Genomic DNA, 23,774 nt, shown 5'->3' with positions numbered 1-23,774 from the left:
CTGAGGAGGAGACCAGGGCTTTCAACCTCCTTACTCAAGATAATGGGACTTCCCATTCTTGGGATCTTATCAGGGAGACCGTTCTTGTAGAACGCGGCCTTTCTCCCGTCTCTAAGAAGAGTACGTTTCCTTCCTTCTCTAGTTGTCTTCGTTTCTTCCATTTTCTACTTTGCTAATTTCTCAACTCATTTATCTTATTTGTTGCAATGGCTGAGAAGATTGAGGAGGCTACAAAGCCTAAAGACCTGGAAACGACCAGGATGAAGCGTGTTGGAAAGATTTTCATAGACCCGCGCCTTGGGGATCGTTTCCCGAAGTTCCTACTCCAGGCAAAGGAAGCAGGCGAGGAAGGCCCCAGCCAAGTTTTACGTACCAAATAAAAACCAGGGTCTTTCTTCCAACCTGTTTGGGGAATCCGGGGCAAGGATTCGATTGTTGGCAATACAGCGCTTGCCAATGAATGGTCTATGCATTCCATTTCCCCGGTTGACTATCAAGACTTTGTCCTTCAACAGGACTTGGAGGCTAACGAGCTTTTCGGAGCTCAGGCTTTGGCGACGGTACGTCTTTTTCCTTTGCCATTCATAGTTTTTTGCCTTTTTGATTTTTCCCATTTCTTACTTTTGCTGTGTATCTTGTAGGAGAACGCCCATTTTCAAGGGGCGATTCACCAAGCCAAGGCTTGGAAAGTTGGCCTCGAGGATGCGAACAAAAAGCTGGAGGAGGCCAACCAAAGAATAGAGGCCCTTGAAGCCCAACTCGCCTCATCAACTTATGACTTGGAGACGGCCCGGGCTGAGAATGTTATCCTCAAGGCTCAAAAGGACAAAGCCTTTGACGGCTGGATGGATACTCAGGAATTCAAGGATCTAATAGTGGAGCATGATGCCCTCCTTCATCCAGTCAGCTACAAGGAAGGCTGGGACGCCGCTATGGAGGCTATTCAGGACGAGTTTCCAGAAGTCCTTGAACAGTCTTCCTTCCCTTGTCCTGTGCGAGTTCCAGCACTTGGGGGCGTTGCAGATAAGCTCGCCGATTTGATCAAGGACGGCCCATCGGGGAGTCAAGGCCAAGGTCAAAAGAGGAAGGAGCTCGAATCCAGCTCTGAAGAGGAGGAATCTTCTTCTGAGGAGGAGCCTGAGCCCGTTATAAAGAAGGCCAGGGTAGAAGAGCCTCCAAAGCCAGCATCTCCTAAACCAACGTCTCCTGCAGCATCCAAAGAGCCCGACGATAGTTCCGAGGGAACCTCTGCGGAGACTTCCGAGGGGACTTCCGAGGGACCGACTGAAGAGACATCTTAGGAGACTTCGGATAGTGGTTTCGAAGAATCCCAGCTTTCCAAGGCCTAAGTTTTTATGTATTTCTTCTTTCTTAGACAATATTGAACTTTGTAATTGACTTTTATTATTTTCAGTGGCATTTTGCCCAAGTATCGTCGTATTTTTTTCTTTCGATTTTTCAAACTCAAGTTTATAACTTGGTTTTATCCTTCACAATGCATCAATCTAATAAGCTAAGATTAAGTCGAAGGCTTTATATTATAACTTGGTATTCTTGATACCTTACATGAAATCGGTTCAACCCTTGATAAAATCTAAACATATCTTCTATATAGAAAAATCCTAAGCAAGCAAAGCTTCAAGGTGCTTTTAAACCTACTTGTCACACTGACAAGTGAGAATCGTACTTTAACTATTCTACACATAGTAAACCTTCAGGTTTTGGGCATGCCAAGTTCTCGGGACTTCAAAACCATCCAGCTTGTAGGTTCCTCTACCCTGAACGCTCTTGACTTTTTACGGCCCTTCCCAATTTGGGGCAAGTTTACCTCTCTTCCATATGCCAGAAGCTTCCACTTTCCTCAAGACTAAGTCACCTTGTTTGAAGAACCTTTCTTTAACCCTTAGGTTGTAGTAGAACGAAGCTTTTTTAAGATATTCCACTATTTTCGCATGTGCCTCATCTCGTACTTCATCAATTAGATCCAGGGCTAACATTTGCCCTTCTTCATTTTCCTCAGTATTGAAAGCTTGAATCATGGGGGAGGAATGTGATATCTCCACGGGAACAACTGCTTCTGCCCCATATGCTAACATGAAGGGAGTTGCTCCAGTCGTGACTCTACAGGTAGTCCTATAGGCCCATAGTATTGGGAGTATTTCATCCACCCAGTTATTCCTTGACTTCTCAATCCTCTTCTTCAGTCCATCCAGGATTATTCGATTCGCCACTTCCGCTTGCCCATTGGCTTGCGGGTGAGCCACAGAGGTGAACCGTAACTCAATTTTTATGTATTTATCACCGGTCCCCTAGGTTGGGGATTGCGCCCCTGATCTTCTTGATCTCTCCTTCGGTCATCAAAGTTTCTCCTACACGTTGTTGCTTCTATCCCCTCCTTCTCCAGTGTATTTGTTCAATCTTCCTTTTCGAATGAGGAACTCAATTTCATCTTTCAGCTATCTACACTCATCGGTGTCATGACCAAAATCTTTGTGAAATCTGTAATACTTGCTTTTATCTAGCTTTGCAGGATCAGCCTTCAAGGGCTTGGGCCAACGAATATCTCTATCTTTCTCAATTTCCATCAAGATCTGGCTTCTAGAAACATTCAGCTTAGCGTATTCGGTGAACTTTTGCCCAGGTCCTCCCTTCTTGGGGGTTGAATTAGGGTTTTGTTCAGTTCTAGGATACTTGTCCTTAGCGATATATTCCAGGTCAGTTTTCCGCTTCTTGCCTCCAGTGGGCTCATTACTCATTACGGTCTTCCTCATGCTCTCTTCCACCTTTATGTACTTCCCTGCCCTATCCTGGAGCTGCAACATTCTTTCAGGGGGGCGTTTGGCCAAGGACATCTTGAAAAACTCATCCATGGTTCCTTGTCGCAGTGCTATCATGGCTACCTTATCATCAAGGTCTGGGACTTTTAAAGCCTCCTTTGTGAAACGATTTAGGCAGTCTCTCAAGGATTCCTTTGTTCCCTGCACAATGCTCATAAGAGATGCTGAACTTTTCTCATGTACTCTCCCGCTGATGAATTGCTTAATAAAAGCCTGACTTAATTCTCTGAACGACCCAATAGAGTTTGGGGGCAAACGACTAATCCACCTTTGAGCCATACCCGATAGGGTTTGAGGGAAGGTTCGGCACTTAATAACATCATTCACGGGCTGCAACAGCAGTGCATTAGAGAATGTCCTAACATGATTAGCGGGATCTCCCGTGCCGTCATAAGCTTTTATAGTTGGCATCTTGAACTTCCTTGAGATATGGGCATTCATTATATCTTCAGTGAAGGGCGGAGTAGGATCATCAGGATCTCCAATGGGAAGAAGATTGCTTGGATCACCCTTGGGACAACAGCCCTTCTCTGCACTGGACCATCCAGGTCTATGATAGGAGGAGGATTTCTCCCCCTAGGAGGTACTAGGGGTCTGGTGGTCTGGTGCGCCTCCAAGTCGCGCCTCAGCCTATGAATCTCAGCCTCGTGAGCCCTGATCCTTTCCTGCACTTCTTGGGGATTCGTCCCTTGGGTGCTTTGAGGACGTTGGCTACTATCAGCCATCAGCTCTTTGCCAGCACGTCTCCTTCTTGGGGCTACTTCATCATCCGAAGATTCGAAGTCTCTCTCAGTGTAAGGACCAGAAAATTCTTGATCCTCAGGGATAGGAGCCAAACCTCGTATGTATGGGGGCGATCGCCCTCGTGCTTCACTCCGCCCAGCGTGTCCACTTCCTCCAACCTCGGGGTAAAGGGGCATCCCATAAGGGGGGTTAGTAGTAACAATAGTTGAATATTCGTACCCAATGGGTCGAGAATTCACAGGTGCATGTACTTGTTGAACTTGGGGATTCGTACCTTGAGTAGCCGAGGGAATCGTCCCTTGTGGCCGAGGTTCAGTTGCCCCTATCTGGGCTTCTCCTTGCGTGATTGCATAGGTTGAATGAGGAGGTACCTCCACAGTTGAAGAAATCACTTGGGTTGTCCCCGTTGGTGTTCCTCCTTCAAGGGCTCTAACTGTTCTTCGTGTTTTCGCCATGGTTATTGTTGTGCTTTCCCACATACGGCGCCAAATGTTATGGATAAAAAATTAAGGTTATTATTTGCTGTATTTATTGCTAAGGTTCGGGAGCTCAAGACCTTTAATGGCTGCTCTCGTGTTTCGTAGCTTAACTCTGCCTTTACGAGATGCCTACGTATCTCTGTGAATTAGATAATCAAACCAAAAAACGTAGTTCTGATTTGTGGGGTGAGACCCCTTATAAAGATGCTGGTGGTCCTAGAATTGGACTTGGTATAGGAGACTTGGTAATCAAGTCTCTGATTTAGAGTGGACTTTGGAGTACTAAATAGTAGGAAACTGATTTTTTATCCTTCTAGGTCCCTTAGAGGCTAATCTGCAAGGATTTATGTACTCATTGGGACTCTTTTCAATAGTTGATTTATCCCTTATTAATTAATTACGAAATTAATTAATGTTCAGGGTTTTTGGGCCTTCTTTGTCCCATCAGGCCTGATCTGGTCCATCAGGCCTGATCAATGTGTTAATCTTTTTTGTCTGAATGTCATACATCTTCTTATTGGACCTAGGAGCCCAAATCATGTATAATTACTGTAATATTTAATTACACAATCAAGATTTATTTATCCTATCAATATGATTTTGATAAATTTATTTAAATATTTATTTATTTCCTATACTTTCGTTTCGTGTCGTGTACCCAAGTATAAATCTAAAACCGACACTAAATTCATCCGTGTATTTTTTCGTGTACTTTCGTGTTCGTGCTCGTATAATAAAAATGTCCAATCAAATCCATTATTTTCGTATTGTTTTCGTGTTCTGGTCTTACTGCTCATTTTTGTCTTTTATAGTCATTTTACACCTGCCAGCTGTACAAGTAATGGCTACGCAAGTTTTTTTTTTTTAGTTTTCCCGCCCAGTAGACTGGCTTATTTCTTCATTCTGTTACTGAATCTCTCAATTCAGCTGAGGGTGGCGGTGTGTGTTTGTTGTACATATATACATACATACTCTGTACGTATATACTATATACATTTAACGTTACCTCCATCTCTTTATTTGTTCTTCCCCTCTCTCTAGAATTTTCCACTTCCTTTCTCTTGCTTTCTCTCTCTAGAAATTTCACAATTAGCCTCGTTCTGTTCGTCGATCGCGCCACTCGTATGAACTCGGTGAGCTTCACTTCTTAATACATGTATATGCTTGTGCTTATACATAGATGTACTGTGTGTATGTGTGTGTTTTGAGTGATTATATGTGTGTGTGAGAGAGAGAAAAAGGGAGGAGAGAGAGAGAAAGAGAGAGAGAGAGAGAGAGAGAGAGAGAGAGCGACAGAGAGAGAGAGAGAGATTATATGCTTGAGAACAATGATGTAAATAAAAGCGTGAGTGTGTTGTTAATTTTAGCAATTAAAGTAGTTGTTATGCAATTGCGATTTAGGTATATGTACTTAGCAATTTGTTATATACATATAATTTTGTGTAAGTAACTGTTAGCAATTAGTGTTTTAAGCAGCAATGAGATCGTCGTTCCAAGAGCAGATGCCGTCGGCGAGTCAAGCAAGTCATCTGCGGCGATCGTCACGCAGCTCTGCCTTGACAAATTATCAGGTTGAGGTTTTTGATAATGAAGTCGTCCCTGCCTCTCTTCAGTCGTCTATCGCTCCAATTCTTCGTGTTGCTGCAGAGATCGAAACCTCGCATCCTCGTGTTGCTTATCTCTGTAAGCATTTACGTAACTGCTTTGTTTATGCAACATACAATTAACACATTCCTAATTATTTCATTTTTGCTTATTCTCTTTATATCACACTATATGTACATTACAAGTTTTATGCAACAATTTGGTAATATTAGGAAGTTGCATTTAACGATTACTTGATGCTTTAGTGTTTTGTCAACTAGAAAATTTCACAAGTTGATATATTAAGGTGTTTGATTTATACTTTTGTCTTATGAGATGCATGGAGAGAGAAAAAGTAACTAAACGAGTACTTGTATATTATTATACACTCGCTTCAGAAGAAACAATGCATTTAGAGGATAATTTATCTAGAGGAATGTGTATTGATGATTACGTAAACTTTTAGAGGATAATTTATCTAGAGGAATGTGTATTGATGATAACGTAAACTGCTGTTTGTAATACATAACCAAATTACTGAAAGTCACTTGCTACTATTTTACTCAATTATCACTGGTTTACCATTTTCTTTTGCATCTTGAAATTAAGGTCGAGCTTATGCGCTTGATAAAACGGACAGAACGGATCCAAACTCTAATGGAAGAGGGGTGATGCAGTTCAAAACAAGCCTTCTACAGCGACTGAACCGAGTAACTACTATTTTTTATATGCAGTTCAAGATTATTTCTGTTTATATTTGAAGATAATTAAATTATTACTGAGTTTTTGTTCTCATATCCTCAAACATCTCAATTTCTAATTATTGGCTATAATTAGCATATTAACATGTTGAAAATAAAGCGTGTAGCTGAAAGATTTACCTATTATTTTATGTTGTACTACTATACTCTAATATTATAATCTATAATATATCATCTTATGCACACATGAAATAGCAGCAGAGTATGGTCAAATCTTGAGGTTTTATTTAACATATAAACAGGGTCATATTCCAATGCCGAATTTCATATTTTCATCTATTACATTTTTTTAATTTAGGACGAAGTTACAAGTCTTGCCTCCAGGGTAAAAGAATCTGATGCCAAGGAAATTGGTGCCTTTTATTATGAGCACTACACTAGAGTTTTGGACAAGGGAGATCAAGCAGACAGGCATGTCCTCTCAATCTGTCTTTAGTCCTTATTCTCTATTCCTCCTCTATCTGTTGCATTTATGACCAAGCCAGTGATAGCCTACTGATTAAACATATATAAACTTATATGCATCAGAGCCCAACTGGGAAAAGCTTACCAGACTGCTAATGTATTGTTTGAAGTCCTTTGCGCTGTTAATATCTCTGAGGAAGTGGAAGAAGTTGCTCCTGAGGTTATCTACATGATCTGGTGATTCACATCCAACTGTTTAAATGTGTGTAATGCATTTGGAGCTAACAGATATAGTCACCCTGATGAACAGATTATTGCTGCAGCAAAAGATGTACAAGCAAAGAAAAAATTTTATGCTCCATATAACATTCTCCCACTGGATTCCTCTGGGGAATCACAGGTCATCATGCAGTTGAAAGAGGTACCACGAGCACACACATACCGACATTCGTGAATGCAAACCTGGTATGGTCTTGGGATGCGATTAGGTTTCTAACTAGCTTAGTGTACCAGGTTGTAGCAGCTGTGGATGCACTTCGAAACACGAGCGGCTTGAATTGGCCACCCCAATCTGATCAGTACAGGAGTAAATCAGGACAACTAGATGTTCTTGACTGGCTAAGAGTCACGTTTGGATTTCAGGCAAATTTTCTGATTCCTAGATGAGGATAAGCAAGTGCATACACTTTCTCTATGACTTTTGTGTAATAATGATCTACCTTCTGTATATATTGTTATCTGCAGAGAGACAATGTCAGGAACCAGCGAGAGAATTTGATCTTGCTTCTTTCAAATGTTCATATTAAGCTTGTTCCAAAGCCCGAACCAACTACCAAGGCACGTCTAACTTTTGCATGCCTCATCATATATAAGCATCCAGTTTGCTAAGTGCATTCTGTGAATGATACACCTTGTTGTTTTAGTTTATTTTTAGATTTTAGATTTAGAATGTTTTTCCTTTACTGATTCTTTGTGCGGTGACTGTCATCTTCTATCGACCATCACTGCCTAAATATTATACACATCTTTTTGGTTTATTACATGGGGAAGTAAATTAAATCAATAATCTACTTCACTACAGCTTGATGACAGAGCTGTAAATGCTGTCACAAACAAGCTTTTCAAAAACTATAAGACATGGTGCAAATACATGGGGAGAAAACATAGTTTACGGTGAGTTCCAATTTGTTTGTATCTGTTTTGTTGTGGAACGTTTTCTTGTTTAGTTTCTCTTGTTATAATTATAGCTTCATCTTCATAATTTGGAGCTTATGATGATATAAATTTGATTCTTGTTGTTTCCAGTCTGCCTCAAGGGAAACAAGAAGTTCAACAAAGAAAGATACTTTACATGGGACTTTATTTTCTTATCTGGGGTGAAGCAGCTAATGTGCGCTTTATGCCGGAGTGTTTATGCTATATTTTTCATAATGTGAGTATTTTTATCATTTTTTTATATCTGGATGCTGTTATCCTCTTTATCATCTTCTGTTCTCCAAACTGTATGCACATACTATATTACACAAAAAAATTTGGTAATATCATTTACATTCAGATGGCATATGAACTCCACGGTCTATTGGCTGGAAATGTCAGCATCATCACTGGAGAGAATATCAAACCCTCTTACGGGGGAGACGATGAGTCTTTCTTGCGCAAGGTCATTACACCCATTTATCGAGTAATTGAGAAGGTACTTTCTAGTGCAAACATGAACTTATATTTAGGATTTGGGTTTTTGGACTCTAAAGTGATGTTGACAATATTTTAGGAAGCTAAAAAGAGCAGAAATGGAAAAGCCCCTCACTCAGCTTGGTGCAACTATGATGATCTAAACGAATATTTTTGGTATGTACGTATATTTTAATGCACCACAAGCATCATATCTATTTTAAACGGTGCTTTAGATCCTTTCTGTTTTGGGCATTGATATTTGCATTGTTGCTAGGTCGTCTGCTTGTTTCTCTATAGGTTGGCCTATGCATGATGATTGTGATTTTTTCAAGTCAACAAGTGGAATGACACAGGTACTTTTCATTCAATTAAAAAAATAGTTTTCATATGAGCTTCTATTATTTCTTTCATAAATTTCTATGCCAGGGAAAACAAGGATTATGTACAGCTCCAAGAAACCCTGGAAAACTGTACTTTACTGAAACCCGTTCATCATGGCATATTTTTCGAAGTTTTGATCGGTTGTGGACTTTCTTTATATTGGTACTACAGGTATGTATTAACAACTGACGACCTAATATTGTCTTTGCCCATAAACGGATAGGCCTCCCGTATATTAGAAACAACTAGTTGAGAACGATTTCTGACTGCAGGCTATGTTTATCATCGCGTGGAGTGAAATTTCTTTACTGGATGTATTTCAAAAGGATGTCTTATATAGGCTGTCCAGCATATTCATCACTGCTGCTTTTCTTCGCTTCCTACAAAGTATGAACTTTTACTTACATATGAATCCATCATACGTTTAGGTGTATTATAAGTCGAGTCGATGACCCATTAGGTTCTATAGTAAGTCAGACGATTCTTAGCAGCATATGGAATATGACATTATTAATTAGTCTGCAACACCGGGACCATTCTTTTCACAGTTTGATATAAAACTAGAAATTCTGTTTTTTAGTTTTGGATTTCCAAAGTCATCAAAGGAATCTAAGATGCTAGCTCAAACTTAATACTGAGATTTTCAAAAGAAGTCGCCAATCACCTTTGGCATATTTTTCCCATATTTTTTATATAAATATAACCTACTCTTTGCAGGACGTGTTTGGAGACAGAAAACTTGCACAATAATACATCACTTACTACTGTCTATTTAAAAGATTTAATGTAGTTTTTTGTCAACTGTTCAATGTTTGTCCAGAGACATGAAAATTTTTCATGTATTTTTTTTACAATTGGTGTTTATATCTGGAGACTTGTACTAATATCTTGGATACTTTTGTGATGTCTGTGTCTGTTTATAAGGTCTGCTGGATCTCTTTCTGAACTTCCCGGCATTTCTTAGATGGACTTTCTCCGATGTCATGAGAAACATACTCAAGATTGTTGTTAGCCTTGCATGGTCCCTTATTCTCCCCGTTTGTTATCTGCACCAAAACAACTCGGTAGACTTGAACACCATCAAAAATGTTTTGTCCGTCCTAAATCAAGTAAATGGAATCCCTCCATTATATCTCTTGGCTGTGGGTTTATATCTACTCCCAAATGTACTAGCGGCAGTTCTGTTTATGTTTCCTATCCTCTTAAGGTCGATTGAGAATTCGGACTACCTAATCATAAGGCTTCTTCTATGGTGGTCACAGGTATTACCCTCTTAATTCTCTACTTAGTAAGTTCAGCAATATTTTTTAACTCAAACTTCTGATAAACTCTTACTAAGTGACTTAGCAAAAAAAAACCCTTACCAAGTGAATCTCTTTCTTTGTTTCAAACAATTGAGTATAACTCATCAAAAAGTTGGTTTGTTAAAATATAGCAGAAAAGCATGATCTGATAGTACCAATTGCATGTAGTAGATTGGTAAGTCTGCATGCTTGTATATGTATTTATCAAAGAAAATATTATTTTTTTGGCATGGTTAGTGAGTTGAAATGGTTCCTGATATGTAAATATTAGATGCATGGGTATATAACTAAATACAAACACTTGGTCATGCACTCAGCTGAACAAACTCTCATGACTTGGCTTATGTATTTTGCTCACAAAATGGGACTGATTTCTGCCAATGACATGTTTAGTACTCACTAATCCCCTCCAAATTAAGTCATGCTCTATTTCTAAGGTTTTTACACTTCAAAGACAAAATATATTATAAAATTAAACAAAGCCAAACACATAACATATCAGCTTCTAGGTCATCAAATTTGTCATTGCAAATTATTATTATCGAAGCTAGAGATTGTCAAAGATATTATGTTCTCTCTCTATATATATATAAATATATGTGTGTGTGTGTTGTGTGACATGCAAACATATCCTCATTGTGAATATGGCTCATTTCCTGTAAATTGTTCGTTTTGCAGCCGAGAGTGTATGTTGGAAGAGGAATGCATGAAAGTCAATTTGGACTTGTAAAGTGAGAATATGAGCTTCATATGTTGTTTACTATTAGGTTTGCTTTTTGACTATCAATGTTTATGTATCTCTTTTAAATTTTCAGGTATACTCTGTTCTGGATACTACTTGTGTGTTGCAAATTCACATTTAGCTTTTTTGTCCAGGTATGTGCCGCATTCTAGCCTTTAAGTAAAAGTAACATAAGATGAATAATTTACATAATCTTTTAATGCATTGTGTCCTTTTTTGCAGATAAAGCCTCTTGTCAGACCAACTAAAGATATAATGAATATCAAACATGTTCATTATGCGTGGCATGAGTTCTTCCCAAAAGGCATATCTTTAGCTCTAGTTGTCTCTTCCATGCTATTCTGATCAAGTTAGAATCTCGTGTTAAATTTACTGCAATTCTATTTTAATCTGAAGGGTTCATAAAATAATTTTGCATGTCAATGCAGTTAGAAGTCACCATGGAGCTGTCATTTCACTCTGGTTACCGGTACTTCTGGTAAGTGGTATTTATACTATCTAAATATCTCTTTAATTGTTTACATTAAAACCATTAATTTGTTTAAAGCTATATTACCTTTATTGTCTGGAAAAAGGCACCGGGCCTTTCTTTGTGTGACGATGCATCAATCCCAATTGAATATTCTTTTTCCAGGTATATTTCATGGATACGCAAATTTGGTATGCGATATTTTCAACCCTGTTAGGTGGAGTTATTGGGGCCTTTGATCGGCTAGGAGAGGTAACATTAATACACTTTTCCCTCTTGGTTAGGCTGTTTTTTTCCTAACTTCCATCAGTCAATATATAATATTCTGTGACATTGGCTTGCACATTTAATTTCAGTGAAGGAATACATTCTGTGTATATATGACTACATGGAAATTTACTTCTTGCATAAAAGGTAATAAGTTCTAGGAAATATCATTCAAGAATTGAGGATCGTAGTTAAACGGTTATGCTTAATTTATTACTCCCTTCGTTTCAAAATAACTGTCCTCTTGTGATGACAATTTTGTTTCAAAATAGTTGTCCACTTGCCATTTCGATGTCACTATTTAAAACATATAGTTTAGTTTATATTTCCAAGATGTAGTTTACAGTTACACCATATACACTTATTGTATCACTAGTTTGTATTTCCAAAGCTAACTATATGCCATAAGCAATTATGTATTTAATGTAGTTAATGCAATAAATACTAATACTAATATAATTTTATTATCAATGTTAGAGTTTCTTAATATGCGTAATTTTTTAAAAAGAGGACAGTTAATTTGAAACAGAGTGAGTAGTTCAAAGTCTTTATTCATGTAGCTTGGGTGTAACTGAAACTAATTTTTAGTTTTTGACATACACCTCTTATAAGGTTCCTCTAGTAGAGTAAGTGATGTATTAGAGAAAAAACACAACCACACACAAACAAGTTCTTTTTTCTCTCTCATATCATCAGTATCCATAAGATTTACATGGTACCAAAACTTAGAGGTCTGCAGTTAGAGTCCAGGGGACCCCCAATATTATCACAATTTAATATAACACTATGATCAATTTAGTGCCAAAGATGAGTTCCTAGAGGTCAACCATTCATGCTCTCCAAGTTTAGGTTTGAAGTTAATGAGAGGCATAGGCTCTATTCTAAAGTAAATTGCACTATTCTTTTCTATCAGATAATGCCCAGAAATATTTCATGGTTTCCATTTCAATATCTTCATTTCACTTGATGTACCTGAAGCCTCTTGTCGTCTTTGCAACTCCAATTGTCTGATTCAAATTATTAAACTTCTGTACTAGAAAAATTTTCTTTCTTTGAAAAGGTAGATCTTGTAAGCTTTTGAGACTAAGCTAAGCAATACTGTATGGAGATCCCTTATTTTGACCTGTTATCCAATTTGCCTATGTTTTCGTGAGCAATGTACATCCATATGTTTTGAAATATAATAGATTTAGTTTGAAGGTATACCATTATTACAAAGTCTTTTTCAACACTTCTGTTGGCAATCTATTCAGTAGAAAAACTGTTTTATTTGTAAGTGAGACCGGAAACTTTTGAGAGTGCTTCTTTATGTCACACAGTCCTCATTTCCATGATTGTTCTGTTTCTCTCTCTTTATAATCTTGTTTTGTTGAAAAGATTAAAGGATTACAATGCTTAATGAAAAAATCTTCGCTGAACTTCGTTAATCATCAATAAAAAGCAATGCAATACACACTTTAGTTATTGATGGTTTGTTCTGAGGTTGTCCCATATTAGTTTAAACATGCTGCACCTTTTGAGTGGCCCTCCAGGCTAGATTCTGTAGAAGAACCTAATTTATCCATTTTAGTAGCTTGGTGAGTCTTTACCTCATAATCTGATCCGCAGCTTCTTAGTCATATAATCAAATGAAACTTGTATAAAGTAATACTCTATCATGGCCTGAGGTTAAATCAGGAGTAATGTAACTCCAAATTTTTGTATGTTTTACTGGGTATACGGCTTTGACTCTTTGATGACACTGAGTAATCAAGATCTTAAGGTTTATATCTATCTGATAATTAGTTCATTGTGAGATTTTGGACGTCTTGCAATTTGTTGTACCTCTACCTAATTTTTTACTGGTTTATCCATTTGCTGATTCTCCTTTTACAGATAAGAACTCTAGGCATGCTAAGGTCCAGGTTCCAATCATTACCTGGTGCATTCAACAAGTGTTTGGTTCCTTCTGATCCAAATAAGAAAATGGTATATTCTATTTCAGAAGCATTTTTCCAAGGTTGCTTATCATCATGCAATCCATGTTTAAGAGTGAATTAGAACATGCAGCATGGAGGAAGTTTTAGAAAATTTGTTTACATGTATAGGTTACTAGAAACGGAAAAAGCGAAGCTGCAAAATTTGCTCAGTTATGGAATGAGGTTATCCGTTGCTTCCGCGAAGAAGATCTCATAAGTGACAGGAAAGTTTCCAAATTCGTTTTTTCTTAAAAAACCTTCATTCTCACCTCAAATTAAAACTAAAGTTGACCTGTTTCTTCATTTCAGGGAGATGGACCTGATGTTAGTCCCTTATTCTTCAGATCCTAGCCTTGAACTTATCCAGTGGCCACCATTTTTGCTTGCTAGTAAGGTAAAGAGCTACCAAAGTTTTTCTTTATTCCATCTCTTTCATGATTCACTTTTCTCTAGTTAACAATCTATCGTATTCAGATCCCAATTGCATTGGATATGGCAGTTCAAGTCCGATCCAAAGACTCTGACCTCTGGAAGCGTATATCTGCAGATGAGTATATGAAATGTGCTGTTATCGAATGCTATGAGTCTTTGAAGCTTGTACTAAATGTGTTGGTGGTTGGAGAGACTGAGAAAAGGTATCCGGTTGCTCATTGTCTTAAATTGCATTTTGACTGAGGAAACACCTCTTTTTTGGAATCACACGATAATAATGATTCAAGCGCCAGTCATAGCCCCAGTCTCTTCATCCCCCCCCAAAAAAAACACAATAATAATAATAATAAATAAGGAATTTTTTCCTTTGAGAGATTTACTTTTATTCATTTTTGCATGCATCTCTTTAACTATGTATGTTTTGTACTTTTTTCCATATATCCAGTGATATATCGAAACAGTTAATAGTATTCTTGACCAAAAAACTTTGTTCTCGCTTATACCTTGTGATTTATGCTCGCTAACATAGACCATTTTGCAGAACTTGAAGTGCATATGTAATTATTTTCTTCTTTTCCTTCTTGCTATTAGATCAAGCTTTTGTATTATCCTCATCAATAGAGTCAGTACTATAATTTAACAGTCGTTGTGTGAAACAGGTTAATAAGCATCATCATTAGAGAAGTTGAAAATAACATTTCGAAGAACACTTTTCTAGCGAACTTCAGGATGGGCCATTTACCTACTTTCTGCCAGAAGTTTGTGCAACTTGTGGAAATTTTGGTGAGACTATGCAGGAGCAGTCCTTGTGCATGTTCTTTGTTTGGCCTGTACACATAAATATCATTTTTTTGCAAATTTAACTTTTGGTACATGTTGCAGAAAGATGCTGATCCTTTTCAGCGAGATACTGTTGTTTTATTACTGCAAGACATGTTTGAAGTAGTTACCTGTGACATGATGGTGAATGAGATCTGGTCGGTGTATTCTCTGAGATGCTAGTGTTAATGGAACTTTTTAAAATTAAAGTTACATTTTTTCCTTATATAAAACACCGTGACTATATGCTATGAACATCTAATTTTTTCAGTGAACTGGTAGAATTTAAGCGTAGTAAAAAGGATTCTGGAAGGCAACTCTTTGATAAAACAGATGGGCTAGATGACATCGTGTTCCCTCCTGTTGTCACAGCACAGTGGGAAGAACAGGTTGGAATTTCTTTATGGTACATATATATTTACATATAGCCTGTTCAATGTTCAATGTTCAATTTCTAAATGATTGATGATTCTTTTCCTTCTCACAGATAAGGCGCCTATATCTCCTTTTGACAGTCAAAGAATCTGCTGTTGATGTGCCAACAAACCTTGAAGCTCGCCGAAGGTTGACTTTCTTCACCAATTCATTGTTCATGAAGATGCCATGCGCACCTCGAGTGCGTAAAATGCTTTCATTCAGGTGCACAGCTTAATTTATATGATTGGGAAATATTGGATGTTTCATAAGTCATGTAGTGTCGGATTGACCTTATGAGGTTGTATATGGAACATCAGCTCAATGTTTGATCATAAAAGCTTTCACGGTATATATTCTAGAAATCCTTGGCATGTGTTTTCAAAAGCTATAATCAATATAAGTCACTTAGCAATTACAAAGTACCATAATAATATTATAAATGTAGTTCCTTGGCATAACTATATATTCTGGGCATTGCAGTGTCATGACTCCCTACTACAGTGAAGAGACTGTCTATTCGAAGAGTGACCTTGAGATGGAAAATGAAGATGGTATTTCAATTATATACTACCTGCAAAAAATATATCCAGGTTCTTATCTATTTTATGTTTTTAAATGTATTATATATATATGCATATATATATATATGCAGTTCTACTTGTAGATATGCTTTGAGAGTCTGACAAGAATCATGTTGCTTTTATTAGATGAATGGGACAACTTTATTGAGCGTCTAAACTGTAAAGAATGTGAACTTTGGGATACTGAAGAAAATATCTTGCAGCTTCGTCATTGGGCTTCCTTGAGAGGCCAGACACTATGTAGAACAAGTATGTTACGTGTCGTCTCGTCATTTCTGAGTGATTTCTATGTAACCAATTTTTACTATTTTTGCAGTTAGAGGCATGATGTATTACCGAAGGGCTTTGAAGCTTCAGGCCTTCCTTGACATGGCAAAGGAGAGCGGTACTGTGAACAATTTCCTTGATTATTTGAACATATTAAAAAAAATCAACAAGGGGCCTGAAGAAATGGATGCCTGTAAAACATGTTATTTACATTTTAGATTACTAGTAGGAGTAGTTACGCTTCACTTTAAAAGTAAAATGTGATCCAATGCCATGAAGGCCCGTGTCCTTGTTTAGGGGTTGATGTTTGTAAGGTTACAAGGTATCAATGTTGTTGAGGGTTTTGTTTGACCTAAGTACAATCCCTTCCTAAATAAAGTCAAGTGTTTTTTTAGCAACTTGGATATATATAAATATATTTATCTCAGCACTGTTGCATATCTTCGTTTAAGTTATTGGCCGCACAAAATAGGTCACTAGATCACAGAGTAGCATTATATGTTGCGCTATATAGATTAGATCACCAGATCATAGAGTAGCATTATATGTTGCGGTATGTAGATTAATATACTACTATACTACTTTAGATAATGATGGACGTAAGATGAACTGTCTTGTATACTTACAACTTTGAATAATGAAGGATGTGAGTTGAATTATCTTGTATGCTAGTTTCAATAGAAGCATTATTTGTGTAAGGCGTGCTTAAAGTCTACTGGTTCGAAGACTTCGAATGTATTACGGAATATCCTTGATTATGCCTGTGGAAGTACTGTACTGTTTTCTGAGTCCTGAATATTTATATGTCAACGGAAAAGAAATGTTGGAAGGATACAAAGCTGTCACAGTTGCACTGGAGGAGGACGTAAACCAGAGATCCTTGTATGCTCAATTAGAAGCTGTAGCTGACATGAAGTTCACATACGTTGCTACTTGCCAGAACTATGGAAATCAAAAGCGGCAAGGAGATCGTCACGCAACTGATATTTTGAATTTAATGGTCAAGTATGATATATATCTATTATCTAATACAACTCAAATCCTGATTGTGAGTTCAAACTTCCGGATTCATCTGAGTTTAAAATCTGGTTTCTCTATTCAGTAATCCATCCCTTCGCGTTGCATATATTGATGAAGTTGAAGAAAAAGAAGGTGAAAATATACAGAAGGTATATTATTCTGTATTGATCAAAGCAGTTGAGAACCTTGACCAGGTATACAAGCCTTTGTTTTCTGTAAACTGAAGCACTGTATCAATCTAGTCTCCGGTCTTTACTAGTTGCGTCTATTTTTTCCTTTCAGGAAATCTATCGCATAAAATTGCCTGGCTCAGCAAAGATTGGAGAAGGCAAGCCTGAAAATCAAAATCATGCTATAATATTTAGTCGAGGCGAAGCTCTTCAGACCATAGATATGAATCAGGTAATATGTATGCATTCGTTTCTGTAGTTACTTAAACTTTATCGACCTACTCTCATATTTTGATGATTTGTGCAGGATAATTATTTGGAAGAAGCTTTTAAAATGCGTAACCTTCTTGAGGAATTTAATGAGGATCATGGGGTGCGTCCACCATCTATACTGGGTGTTCGTGAGCATATCTTCACTGGAAGGTTGCCTAATGGCTCTACTTAATATTGGTCAGCACTCAGCAGATTGATATGTTATTTATAACACAGTGCTTTTAACTCATATTAAATCTGTGTGCAGTGTTTCTTCTTTGGCGTGGTTCATGTCAAATCAAGAAACAAGTTTTGTGACTATTGGCCAAAGAGTTCTTGCAAGACCGTTAAAGTATGTGCTTTCTAATTTCTTCATCTTGTATGATTTATTCATGTAAGCGCATCTACTCTTCTGCATGTATTCAGCATCTATCTACATCTTAAAGGCAATCAGATACTATTATTTGTTTGGTATAGAATAATGTAGCTTTCTGATTGGTGTTTACTAGTTTTTACTCAGAGCCAAGGTAGCTTTATTAATTCAACACTTAGACATCCTATTATTTGTTAACACCCAGTTCTTCTATATCAGTTTTTAGCTTTCAATAGCCAGTGTCTTGCCTTTGTGGTATCATTGAAGAATGTATTTCTTTCACTTGGTGATCAGTTCTTTTCTACTATCAAATTTAGAGAGTGTTTAAACGTGGTTGGAACAACAATACGATCTCTACTCAGTGGCCTAAGTTGGTTTTATTTATTTAGGGTTCGGTTCCACTATGGGCATCCAGATGTGTTTGACAGGATTTTTCACATTACACGTGGAGGGATTAGTAAAGCTTCTAGGGGCATCAATCTAAGCGAGGACATTTTTGCTGGTAATCTTTATTAGTGCATCAAAACGAGCTACTTACCCCTGTTTACCCCTCTTTACCCCCTCCCCCCTCCCTGATTCTCCTATATACACAGTAAACTATTGAGCTTTATTTATGTCTAGTATTGGTCTTAATATAGGTTTTAACTCGACACTTAGACGCGGTAATATTACTCATCATGAGTATATCCAAGTTGGCAAGGGAAGAGATGTTGGGCTAAATCAAATTTCACTTTTTGAAGCAAAAGTTGCATGTGGTAATGGAGAGCAGACACTCAGCCGAGACATCTACAGACTAGGCCATCGTTTTGACTTCTTCCGGATGCTATCATGTTTTTTCACAACAACTGGTTTTTACGTCAATTCAGTGGTAATTTTATTAAAACTTGAAGATTGCAACTACTGAAAAGTGGGGTTATTTCATAGGTGTTCTTTTATAATTTATCTTTAATAGAAAGAAGACATAAATAATTACAAAAACAAAAACAAAAATGTAGGTCAATGTGCCTTTTCTATGGTGAAAGTAAATTGAACCTATTAATGGTCTACTAGCTGCTTACAATTCAGATGAATAGAAATTAATAGATTTGGATCATCGTTAACCCTGAAAATACTATTTTAAGTACCTATAATTTTCATATGCTGCAGGATTGTAACATTTGGATTTACTACTTATTTTGTAGATCAACTTTTCCTATTGTCCTCTACCTCAGTCATTTCCATGTTCTCAGAAGGAGAGTCTCTGTCAATAGCGAATAACTTCAAGTTGTGTGTGTTGTACAACTTATAAGTTATTTATTCAGTATTCTATCCCAGTACCCAGTACAAGGTGTTGCTCTTGCTTGTTAAAATTGGAAGTTTGAATAGAATATCCAGTAAAAATATTTAGAAGTTGGCTTGGGTCTACATATAGAGAATTAGTTATGGGGATAATAACATTCATTTAACAAAATTATGATTTGTTGGTCTAGTTGGACGTGTCTTCTGTAAATCTTACTTCACAGACTAAACTATTACTAATTACCTTGGTGCAGATAGTTATCCTTACAGTTTATGCATTCCTCTATGGAAGACTTTACTTGTCGTTGAGTGGACTGGAGAGGACAATAGTTAGGTTTTCTAGGTCTAAAGGAAATAATGCTCTGACGGCTGTCATGGCTTCACAATCAGTTGTCCAACTTGGTTTATTGATGGCATTGCCCATGATTACCGAGATTGCTCTAGAGAGAGGGTTCATAACTGCTGCAAAAGATCTTGTTATAATGCATCTTCAGTTGGCACCTGTATTCTTTACTTTCTCGCTGGGGACCAAGGCCCATTATTTTTGCCGCACAATTTTGCATGGTGGGGCGACATACAGAGCTACTGGGCGTGGATTTGTTGTGCGGCATGAGAAGTTTGCTGAGAATTACAGAATGTACTCAAGAAGCCATTTTACAAAAGGGTTTGAAATGTTTATCTTGCTGATAGTTTATCAAATCTATGGCTCAGCAACTCAGGAATCCACATCTTACATATTTCTAACCTTTTCAATATGGTTTTTAGTAGCTTCTTTTCTATTTGCTCCTTTTCTTTTTAATCCTTCGGGATTTGAGTGGCCAAAGATAGTAGAAGACTATGATGATTGGTCAAAGTGGATTAGTCAGCGTGGTGGTATCGGTATCCCAGCAGTCAGAAGTTGGGAATCCTGGTGGGCAGAGGAACAGGAGCACCTGCAATGTACTGGAATGATTGGACAATTGGCTGAATTTATTCTTTCTATCCGCTTCTTCATTTACCAGTATGGAATTGTTTATCATCTACATGTGGCCAATAACGACAGAAGCATCATCGTATGTACTTCCACTCTGCATTTATTTCTTGTTTTCTTTGCCATCATTTGTTCCTGTGTGATATTCCAAATACTGGATTCCACAAATACTTGAAAACCTACTCCCCGGATCATAAAGATATCATCAGTAATAGCTGACATAGTCCTTGTTACTTTTGTTATTCATTGTCTTTTTTCTTTAAAGTGACAATAATTGGTCAGCTTAAAATAATAGTTTTATATAATTTTGAATAATGACGTTCAACAACTTGACTCCAACTGGTGAAGGATTCTATTCATGTGATGAATGGAGTGGTAACAACAAGAATTTCAAATTTTATATATCACTTGGCGTGCCAGCCATTTATGCATCACTTGTCCTTTCAAAATTTTCATATCTTGTGTTCAGTATAAAATATACTTTATCGCCAATAGCTTGATGATGCAATAACTTAATCTAAATTGTATACACGCACTTGTGGTCATACTAATATCATGAATTTTTTATGTTGGCACCTTCTTGAATATCACTATCTACAGGTTTATGCTTTATCTTGGCTGGTCATCATTACTGTCATGATCATCTTCAAGGTCAGTACTAAAATTAACCTCAATGTATAACATTCTCATAAATAAATTAAAATGATTATTCTATAATTATTGTATACTGTATGATGCATTGTCTATTTGCAGCTGGTGTCTCTTGGTAGAAAGAAGTTCGGTGCAGATTTCCAATTGATGTTCCGCCTTCTCAAGCTGTTCCTCACTGTTACATTTATAGTCACACTTATTATCTTGTTCAAAGTTCTCGGTCTTACAACTGGAGATATCTTTATCAGCCTACTGGCCTTCTTGCCGACAGGATGGGCTCTTCTTCTGGTACGCATTTTTACATATGAGTTTTACATTTACGGGGATGTTTGCATTGTTAATAGGAATGAAGGGATTTTTTTGGGGGGGAGGGGTAATGGGAATACCTAATTAACATGGCTATTTCTTGAAAACTCTTCTACCCTGCATCTGTATTATGCTCAATTCTGATCGAATCATAGAATTATTGGTATATGTGATCCTCCACTCTGGGTTCTGTTTGACTTGCCCGGTATCAAACTAAATTTGTTTTCAAGTGAGGTTTTCTTTATCAATTATATGTCTTGGTCATGTAACTGTATCAGTTCATTTTTATGACTTAAATGTTGTAACTTTGAAATGCAGATTGCACAAGCATGTAAGCCACAAGTAAAATGGTTGGGAATGTGGGGATCTGTGAAAGCTCTAGCAAGAGCATATGAGTATCTCATGGGACACATGATATTTATTCCCGTTGCCTTGCTAGCCTGGTTCCCCTTTGTCTCAGAGTTCCAAACCAGGCTTCTTTTCAACCAAGCTTTCAGCAGAGGGCTTCAGATACGTCGAATTCTTGCTGGTGGAAAGAAGAACAAGTGAGCTTGCCACAGTTTTTGCTGGTGGAAAGAAGAACAAGTAAATTTGCCGTAAAGAAGATTTAGATTTTTTTTCAGTACAAACTGAATTTGTTTTGAGATTCTAAATCAAAGCAGAGAATATAGTAAAAGCCTCTTGAAGTCATTACACCTCAAGGACCTAAATATATGCTGGAGTATGTACATAGACTACATACCTTATCCTGATGATGCTTTGTTCTGTGTTGCAACACATTAATCCTGTTAAAGAAATCCGTCTATAGATTCAAGTAGATATCTGGAAGTGCCAAAGTGGATGCATATCATTCTGATAACCAAAGGGAACATTATTGATCCGTATATACATTTGCTATTTTTCTCAAAAAAAAATCAATACTAGGATCTTTGCTCTTTGCTTTAACCACCAGACTTCTTACATTCGCGCATAGCAGTAGTTATGTCACAAACGAACGAGCCAAACTGTTCGTGAGTTACTCGAGCTCAACTTGTAAAAAATTCGAATTCGGCTTGAAAATAATCAAGCCAAGTTCGAGCTCGAACTTTTCGAATTTTTAACCGAGCCGAGCTCGAACTTCAAATTATTTGGCTTGTAAGATTTGCGAGCCTTATCGAGCCTCTATTATTTTTTTTTATTATTATAAATATATTTTTATATAAATATTTATTATATATTATTTATTTTTATCGAGTCGAACTCGAGCCGAACTCGAGTCGAACCGGTCATATTTCGAATTTTTTGTTAGTATTTAGTGAATTAATTCGAGTTTTCGAGTCGAACTTGAGCCTACCGAACCTTTTACGAGCCGAGTTTCGAACTTGAAATTAAAGACTCGATTGAGCTCGAGCTCGAGCTCGAACCGAGCATGGTACTATTCGGCTGAAACGATTACACCACATATCAATCAAGTTGTGAATTGCCGTTCAAGGCCGGTCATTTAATTTATTATAAATGTTCACAATCTCACTCTCGTCCAAGATTACCTTTACAAGTTGATTATAGAATTAAAATGTGGTGCTATAATATCAACTTATCATGTTACTTGTCCCTGCTATAGTATTGTAGCCGCGACTAAAATGACCAAAATAACAAAAACTAAACATAAATAGCAATTCTAGGTGTTTCTGGTGATATATAATCATGTCTAGGGTATTTGGATTTTAGCAGAATTGGATGTTGGGATGAAAATGTCAAGTACAGAAATTGATCAAATGGGAACAAAAATGATACTGAATCTCATGGTATGTCGAGAATAATTTACTCGATTAATAGGATGAGTTCTCAATTTTTATTTTTATTTTGACAAAAAAAAATGCGTTCTCATTTTAATCATTCAAATTGCTGAATCAAGTACTAGCCCCGCATCGGAAAAATAGCCCAGATGTCACGTAACATAATTACAATCAAAATTGTCCAAATGACACAATGACGGGCTAAAATAATAAAAATCTTTATCTCAACAAAATTATGCTTAATAATGCATTTTTTTATTTAAATATAGTCAACCCACGTGCTTTGTCAATACATCTCAACTACGATTGTCAATAATTACCAACTACGAAAAGTAATTATAAACTAAGTCTCGACTGCTAGTCATTTTTTCTTAATATAGAACTTTGGAATAAAAATTTGGAAACATAACATATCCATAAAATAATGTGTATTAATGCATCGATAAAGTGGCATTTTACGGAATACATGCAATAAAAATACGTTAAATGTAAAATACGTAACACATTTCTCCTTCTCTTTTTTTTTTGCATCTTTTAAAAACGTGACATTGAAAGACTTTCTTTATGATATAAACGTCCATTCTTGAAAATATTTTATTAAGGTATTTAAACTCAAAGTCAGAAAGGCAACACCCTTAGAATCGAGGTTAAAATTCTCCAAATTCGTTAAACAAACATGAATTGGATGGATGGTCCTCCGATTACACAAACGAAGGCGCATATCACCAGTAAAGAGATGGGACCCACATTTTAAGTACATAATGAGGGCATCATGTTGGGTTGAATGAATTCAATAAATAGGTATAGTTCATGGCAAAAATAAAAATAAAAAATATGGCTGTATGAACTCTAAGAAGA

At 37.0% G+C, this 23,774-nt stretch overlaps 1 protein-coding gene across 3 annotated transcripts; it reads left to right on the top strand.

Annotated features, from left to right (window-relative positions):
* The first annotated feature begins 4,979 nt into the window (after positions 1-4,979).
* Positions 4,980-22,031, top strand: LOC141712844 (callose synthase 5-like). 3 transcript variants are annotated; one of them, XM_074515940.1, is made up of 43 exons: positions 4,980-5,193; positions 5,525-5,743; positions 6,254-6,354; positions 6,704-6,816; positions 6,934-7,030; positions 7,121-7,231; positions 7,324-7,452; positions 7,555-7,647; positions 7,892-7,983; positions 8,116-8,242; positions 8,366-8,503; positions 8,582-8,658; positions 8,759-8,837; positions 8,911-9,036; positions 9,138-9,252; positions 9,790-10,127; positions 10,848-10,900; positions 10,985-11,045; positions 11,134-11,215; positions 11,340-11,389; positions 11,546-11,632; positions 13,523-13,615; positions 13,735-13,830; positions 13,916-13,999; positions 14,080-14,240; positions 14,697-14,820; positions 14,920-15,014; positions 15,128-15,245; positions 15,344-15,495; positions 15,754-15,863; positions 15,981-16,103; positions 16,171-16,239; positions 16,940-17,126; positions 17,224-17,335; positions 17,424-17,543; positions 17,619-17,734; positions 17,832-17,915; positions 18,326-18,438; positions 18,575-18,804; positions 19,469-20,266; positions 20,785-20,835; positions 20,938-21,123; positions 21,460-22,031. In XM_074515940.1, exons 2-43 carry the CDS (start codon positions 5,539-5,541, stop codon positions 21,688-21,690), a joined length of 5,727 nt encoding a protein of 1,908 aa, XP_074372041.1. In that variant the 5' UTR covers positions 4,980-5,193; positions 5,525-5,538; the 3' UTR covers positions 21,691-22,031. The 3 variants fall into 3 exon arrangements, with proteins under 3 accessions (XP_074372041.1, XP_074372043.1, XP_074372042.1); XM_074515942.1 differs by having other exon boundaries at positions 13,735-13,833; positions 13,919-13,999; XM_074515941.1 differs by having other exon boundaries at positions 4,981-5,193; positions 5,537-5,743.
* The last annotated feature ends 1,743 nt before the right edge of the window (positions 22,032-23,774 follow it).

The sequence above is a fragment of the Apium graveolens genome, chromosome 3, assembly GCF_009905375.1.
Source record: "Apium graveolens cultivar Ventura chromosome 3, ASM990537v1, whole genome shotgun sequence".
NCBI lineage: Eukaryota > Viridiplantae > Streptophyta > Magnoliopsida > Apiales > Apiaceae > Apium > Apium graveolens.
Note: the sequence above shows the minus strand (reverse complement) of the source record. Positions and strands in the feature narration are given on the sequence as shown.

Bases quoted from the DNA above. Each gene is read 5' to 3' on its own strand.
- LOC141712844 (XM_074515940.1), top strand. From the start codon at position 5,539: ATGAGATCGTCGTTCCAAGAGCAGATGCCGTCGGCGAGTCAAGCAAGT. The intron at 13,831-13,915 runs AAAGTTTCCAAA...CTTCATTTCAGG, and splicing joins AAGATCTCATAAGTGACAGG to GAGATGGACCTGATGTTAGT. The intron at 16,240-16,939 runs GTACTGTGAACA...TCAACGGAAAAG, and splicing joins TGACATGGCAAAGGAGAGCG to AAATGTTGGAAGGATACAAA.